General features: G+C 43.2%; 1 protein-coding gene across 1 annotated transcript; it reads left to right on the top strand.

Annotated features, from left to right (window-relative positions):
- The first annotated feature begins 738 nt into the window (after positions 1-738).
- LOC124701025 (GDSL esterase/lipase At1g28600-like) lies at positions 739-2,440 on the top strand. The gene is made up of 5 exons (XM_047233086.1): positions 739-994; positions 1,086-1,301; positions 1,473-1,630; positions 1,756-2,032; positions 2,115-2,440. Exons 1-5 carry the CDS (start codon positions 739-741, stop codon positions 2,306-2,308), a joined length of 1,101 nt encoding a protein of 366 aa, XP_047089042.1. The 3' UTR covers positions 2,309-2,440.
- Positions 2,441-7,003: the final 4,563 nt, after the last annotated feature.

Below are 7,003 nucleotides of genomic sequence, written 5' to 3' on the forward strand. Positions count from 1 at the left end.
ACACACTAGAGATGGGAGTTTGATAGTGACGGGCATGAAAGGCAACGGGAATTACCGATGGCTACCTAAAATTTCATCATGTACGTGCGATCCATGTCGCTGTCGTTAGTCTGCCCTCTGGTGCACCACCTTGACTATTCTCCGTGTGCCCCATCCCAAATTTTACCATCTTTGTCCAGTTCTTTTGGCCGTGCCATATGCGATGGTCATAATTCCCAATGATAAAGCAACATAGAGCATCTTTCCTGCTCCGCTAGGACTAGATGTTGATGGGCGGAGGTTGACTAAAAGTGAGGATGGGCAAAATAGACAGAGACCTACTGGACTACTTTGCAGCTCAGTTGGCACCCACTGTAATGGCGAATTGGCGAAGTACCCCCGAGTTGTGATTAACATCTAAAGATCACATAACACTGAGCATCATGTCGATCTTGGTACGAAGAAGCGAAGGAAATGCAAGTTCTAGAAATCTGAAGCTGTTAGAATATGTTGGATCTGCAAAAGATGGAACCCCTCCTCGGTCCTAGCTAGATCGATCTGCAAAAGATGGAACCGGCCGGGCATTTCGGATGCACATGTGGCATACGTCTCGAATTATTAGTATACAGAACCCTCCATCATCATACTATTCGAGTTGACATTGGTAGTAAGAAAAACTAACAAAACACGAAGGCATCGACGTAGACAGTACACCCACACGGACGGGAGCAGCAGCTAGCATCACTGTTCGCGGCCGTAATGGTGCCATCTTCTCGTCTCCTCCTATGGGCTCTTCTCGTCGCCGCCGTCGCCGGAGGCAGTAGCGGCACGAACTACGGCCAGGCGCGCTATGATCGTGTCTTCAGCTTCGGCGACTCGCTCACCGACACCGGAAACTCGGCCATCCTGCCGGCCACCGCCGGGGGTCCCTTCACCAACCCGCCTTACGGTGAGACCTACTTTAAGCGCCCCAACGGCCGGGCCTCCGACGGCCGCCTCGTGATCGACTTCATCGGTATGAGCAACCATTAATTCTGGGTCAGATTTCATCTGCGTTGACCTGCATTATTCCTGATCAAATAAGCTTGTCCTTGTGGATACAACAGTGGAGTCGCTGAGGCTGCCTCAGCCAGAGCCGTACCTCGCCGGCAGGACCGCGGACGACTTCCGGCACGGCGTGAATTTCGCGGTGGGCGGCGCGACGGCGCTTGACATGGCTTTCCTGCAGAGCAAAGGGATAACATCGTTCGTGCCGGTTTTTCTCAGCAACCAAACCACCTGGTTCAACGGTGTTTTGCAGCTTCTTGCCTCCCCACGCAACAGTGAGTATCATGATTCATCACAACACGGTTGGACATTTTCATTCTTAGTTTCAATAATAAGAATTCAAGTCGTGCCGAGGGATCTCGAAGCTCGGTCAACTAGCTGGTTGATCAGCTCATGCGGTTGAGAATCGCTGATTGGAAGAGACTGACCTCATCATATCATTGCAGAGCAGCGCAGGCTGATGGCGAGCTCCCTCTTCTACTTCGGGGAGATCGGGTTCAACGACTACTCCTTCGCCCTACTGAACGTCTTGAGCAACGACACGGTGAGCCTCGCCGAGAGTTTGGTGCCGCACGTCGTCGGAGCCATCCGTTCAGCCCTGCTCGTAAGTACTGTAGTCATCCTGCCAGTCAACTCAGCTCACCGACCGGTCACTGTCGACTCACACAAGTCGGCAATTAAATCTCCCCGATATTTTCCATCATTTATTCCACGTCTTCTTCTACCCAGGACGCGATCGCTGCTGGTGCGAGAACGATGGTGGTGGCGGGGATGATACCGATGGGCTGCGAGCCGGAGCTTCTCGCCCTGTTACCCGGTGTCGCGGCCGACTACTACGATCGGGCGTCAGGCTGCATCACGCCGTTCAACCAGGTCGCCCAGCTGCACAACCGGGAGCTGAACCGCATGCTCTGCCAACTCCGGCGAGCCCACCCCCGCACGTCCATCCACTACGGCGACCTCTACCACCCCGTCACCGCAATCGTCTCCTCGCCCACAAAATACGGTGCGCGCGTCCTCTCTTCGATAAGCAAGTTGTTCCGCATGTTATCATTTCTCACTATATTTTTTTTTTCCCTGGCTTCTAGGTTTTGGCGACATGCCCTTGGCAGCTTGCTGCGGCGGCGGCGGCGGGCCGTACAATTTCAACTTCACCTTCTTCTGCGGTACGCCGCTGTCAAGCGCCTGCGCCGACCCGTCGGGGTCCGTTTCATGGGACGGGATCCATTACACGGAGGCTGCTAACAGGTTCGTTGCCCACGCCATGCTAAGGGGACTGTAAAGCCCCGCAACGGCCAAATATTTGGATTGAAATCGCAAAGAGTGCCAAGTAATAACCTTACAAATTAACATACGGATGTCGTACATGGATTCTTCCAATGACTACAAATCGTACAATCGAGATATCAAGTTGTTGCACATTGTTGGTATTGCGGAATCGTTGAAATTTAGCTATCATCCAGGGGATATGGTGGTGATCTATTATCTATGGATAGTGTTTTTGGATCAAGTACGTGTTCACTCTTACTGTATTTTTTTTATCGAAAGGGAGTATGGTCTTGGCATCTGTATCGATTGATCGATACACACAACTATATTTAACAACCCATGCCAAACAAAGCTTGCTAGGCATCAATATATCCGAATAAATCAGCTACATGAAAAACACAAAGTCGCCTACTCGCGGCAACATCTTGACAAACCAACCACAAAACTTACCAAAAGTGGCTGAAAAAAATGAAGAGTACACAACCTAAGCAAACCCTTTAACAAGGATCCGTCAAACGTGTGCCATATGACCAGTTCAACTAGATTTTCGCCCTCAAGTGATCGGGCCTAACTTGGAGCAAAGCACCTTACACAATGACATGATCCACACAACTCGACATTTGTATGCATCCGTATATTGATGAAATCAGTTTTTGCCATGTTCGTGTCGCTCACATCCTCAGCGACGGCCGTGGTCGGCGAGCAATGCCACCCTCTGGGCGCTATTGACCGGCGCGAGGGACGCCGGTGGACCGAGAGGACGTCCGGGAGGAGCACGGTCAACTCGTATAATAGGATCAACTATACAGGCTTGGATCTAAATCTGGGCGGGACTACAAATTAAATTACTCCCTCGATCCATGTTACTTGTTCCTACTATCACTAGTAGAAAAGGAGGCTTCCGTCCACCCCCATTAGTCCCGGAAATATTCGAACCGCGACTAAAGGGGGCTTTAGTCGCGGTTCGGGAAGCGACCCGCGACTAATGCTCCATCCGCGACGAAAGGGTACCCCTTTAGTCGCGGTTGGTAACACCAACCGGGACTAAAGGGCTATGGAGGGATGCGGCCGGCGGAAAAACCTTTAGTCGCGGTTGGGGACACCAACCGCGACTAAAGGGTACCCCTTTAGTCCCGGTTGGTTTTTCCGAGTTTTTTTACTCTCACGCACCCTGCACACCCCCCCCCCCCCGTGGATCGTCTTTTTTTGGTTTGTAAAATACAAAAGAAAATGATAGAAATTAAAAAAAAAATTGTTTTCAGATTCTTGTATGTTTACCCGGTTAGCCAATTTTTAGATTCTCAAAATTCCAAATGAAAATACGAAAGCAGGAAGATTTTAGTTTTTGCTATAAATTATGGATTTTATATTTTTTAATTTTTCAAAAAAATAAAATTAATAATTGCATCCAGCATAAAGATTACTATTACTTTTACCCAAATTTTAGATTTTCAAATTTTTAGGTTTTGGCAAAAAAAAAATATTTAAAAAATTAAAAAAAATAAAAAAAAATAAAAATTGAAAAGTTAATGTTTATTTATTCATTCACGATTATTATTACATCATTATTTTTGTTTATGAAAAAAATTATTTGAAATTCAAACAATAAAAAAATGTGACATCGACCAACATGGGCCCGTCCACGTGGACGCTCCTATTATACAAAATAATTAAAAAACAATTTTAAAAATGTTAAAAAATTCTGACATAAATTTTTGTGTGTACATCGTGACATTCTATGTTAGTGCACACCTTTTCGTGGTGAAATAGCATTAAAACTTGTCTTTTTTAAGGAGCCACATAATTTTTTAGTTTTTTTTTATGAAAATTTGTGTACGAACATAAAATGTGCAGTTGTACATGATTTTTTATTTATTTTAGAACTTTTTGACACTTCAAAATGTAAATTCACACAACAGGAGCAAATGCTCCTATGAGCCAAAGTGAATATGAATATCCCTTGATACAACACCTATAATGTGTAGTATCATGAGTTAGTCTTTTAAAAGACTTGTAAATACCATACTTTCATCATATTTAATGTTTTGTAGAATCTCAATACAAATTTGTGTCCATAATGTATTAGCCACTAGTTTTACGATACAACATCTACCTATAATACTATTCCTATCTCTCTCCTTATTAATTGGTGTGCCACATCAGAATTTTACTAGACATGCATGATATTAACTATGATACTCTTATCGTGAGTAGTCTAACTATGTTTGGGATCTATGGAGCACGGCTCTTTGTTTAAAGGAATAATAAAACTTTCATACGAGTCGAGCTACAGGCCTACAGCTACCCGAGGACCAAGAACGTAACCAGGAGATCATTGTCTATTGATCTACCAGAGTATCAATGACTTCATGTCATTTCGTACCTTCCAAGTCTTTTTAAAGAGCACAGCTTATCTAAGCAAAAGAGCGAATATCTTGTTTCTCACTATTTGTTGCATTTTTTAGTCCAAGTTCGTGCAATATGTGTTGTATCACTACACACTACATACTACACACACTACACATTGCATATATAAATTTGATGGGTACGGGCATAGAAGGCATCAGGAATTAGCGGTGGCTGGCTAAAATTAGAACATGCACCCGATATCTCCGTCGTGGTCGTTACTCTGCTTCCTACGGCACGTCCTGGACACATCATCCCTCTTTCGACTGGTTTAGGCCGGTTATTCTGGCCGTGTCATACGCCGCACCCATGTTTCATCATTAGGATTAGGGTGGCAAATGCGGGATCCGGATTGTCCCGCAAGTGGCAATCTCTAGTTCAGATTGTATTACGTGCCCCGGTTCAACATGTAGGCAAGTTGTGCTAATCGGAAAGCAGCACGATCCGCTTGTCATGCCGATTGCATGCCTAGATAGGATGCAACATTGCACAGTTTTCTTCCGTAGCTAGGGCTCGATGTGGGTGTGTGTGGAGTTTGACTCGAGACGAGGATGGGCGACAGAGACCAAGACGGCAAGACCACTTTGTCGCTCAATGGTTTCGGAAGAGCCACATGAATGATTTCGGGACACGTGAATTGGCCAACTACATTGGAGAGTTGGGCCCTGTCTCATCCGCCAATTCTAACTGTTGCGAGTTAGAGCACCGTTGGATTTACTTGCTTCTGGCTGGATTGCAAGCTGTATGATTTTAATCCTATATCTTGTCAGAACAAATGGACGGTGGTTGTGCTGAACATCTGACTTTCTATCTATCTATTATCTATTTTATACAAAAAAGCAATATACAAGTACTTTTTCGAAGCACCACATTTGTGCACATCATGAGAATTATTTGATGGTTAGATTAAAATTCTATGGCTCCAATTTAAAGAGAAAAAAAACATGTTAGGTATGTCTATCTCTTTTACATTGGCATGCATGGTTATGATTTCCGAACACACTCTCTTTTTGATTTACATAACTTTTTTTTTTGGGTAACCCACGTACATGGATGCTCCAAGCATGTATACAACTCCAACACTTATCCAGATTGTCAATTAGAATTAGAATTATGATTAAATTAGAATAGGACTAGAATTTAACATGAAAAGTAAGTAATCTGACTCCATGCTACACACGTCCATCGCATCAGCTCTAGGAACACCAAAATAATATCTTTATCACATCAACTTTAAGGACATAGAAAGATAAATCTTCGCAAGGATCTAAAGAAAATACTCGATGATCACAATCATCTACGTGACGCATTTTCCAATTTTACATGACATGGATTTTTACTTCGACCCTAGAACATGGTGGCACATATATAAAAGAACGCACAAAAGTATAGCTCGCGGAACATCAGAACGCATTGTTTCTTTCCGAAACGCTCGAGCGACACAGGGGGAGACAAACCATGCCGCCGGCCAGATCTCCATTTCGGTTTAGTTCTAACACAAGTTAAACATCCATTAAAATATTAGCTACTGTAGAAACTTCTTTTAAAAGCTCTTTCTCTAAAAAAAACTCAAAAAAAAAAAGATTAAAAGGCAAATGCAAATAGTGGCAGAAATCTGTCAAAACAGAACAGTAGGTAAAGATCATTTTTTTTGAAAACCCTCTGTTGCTCAAATCAAAAAGTGCAAAACTAATGGAAGTTAGATAATAACCCGGGGCATATGCTCAAAAATTGTTAGATCAATTCAACGTTCTGGCTGAGAGTAATATTTTTTTTAGTCCCAACATAGAATCTGTTTTGGGGCGGCAACTTCTCCAAATCTTACCTTCTTCCAATTAGAGGCTATTTTGGCACAAAAACGAAGTAAAAACGGATAAGGAGAGGTTGTTACAGAGATAACAACTTCCAAGATGCAACAAAAGAAAAATTACAGAAATAAAATCTGGGTTATCTCCCAAGAGTATTTTTATTTAATGCCTTTTAGCTAGGCTTGATAGTCTTAATGATGCTCTGATAAAAATAGAAAATGAAGAAAAAAGAGCATCAAGAAGCAAATTCAAAACACATTTAAGTCTAACCTACTTCCTATGCATAGGAATCTTGCACACAAATAAATTCACAAAGAACAAAGTGACAAGCATAGGAAGATAAACTAAGAGTAATTTTAAAACTTTCAGCATATAGAGAGATGTTTTAGTACCATAAAAACTTGTACAACCATATTTCCTCTCTCATAATAATTTTATGATTGGAAGAGACCTCATCATCGTATTATTGCAGAGTGTACCATAAAAAAAAAAGT

Source organism: Lolium rigidum, chromosome 3 (genome assembly GCF_022539505.1).
Source record: "Lolium rigidum isolate FL_2022 chromosome 3, APGP_CSIRO_Lrig_0.1, whole genome shotgun sequence".
Taxonomy (NCBI): Eukaryota; Viridiplantae; Streptophyta; class Magnoliopsida; order Poales; family Poaceae; genus Lolium; species Lolium rigidum.

What these genes read in the sequence shown, in the direction of transcription:
- LOC124701025 (XM_047233086.1), top strand. Translation starts at nt 739, where the DNA reads ATGGTGCCATCTTCTCGTCTCCTCCTATGGGCTCTTCTCGTCGCCGCC. An exon ending in TCTTGCCTCCCCACGCAACA is followed by an intron (nt 1,302 to 1,472) that starts GTGAGTATCATG and finishes ATATCATTGCAG; the next exon opens with AGCAGCGCAGGCTGATGGCG. An exon ending in CTCCTCGCCCACAAAATACG is followed by an intron (nt 2,033 to 2,114) that starts GTGCGCGCGTCC and finishes CCTGGCTTCTAG; the next exon opens with GTTTTGGCGACATGCCCTTG.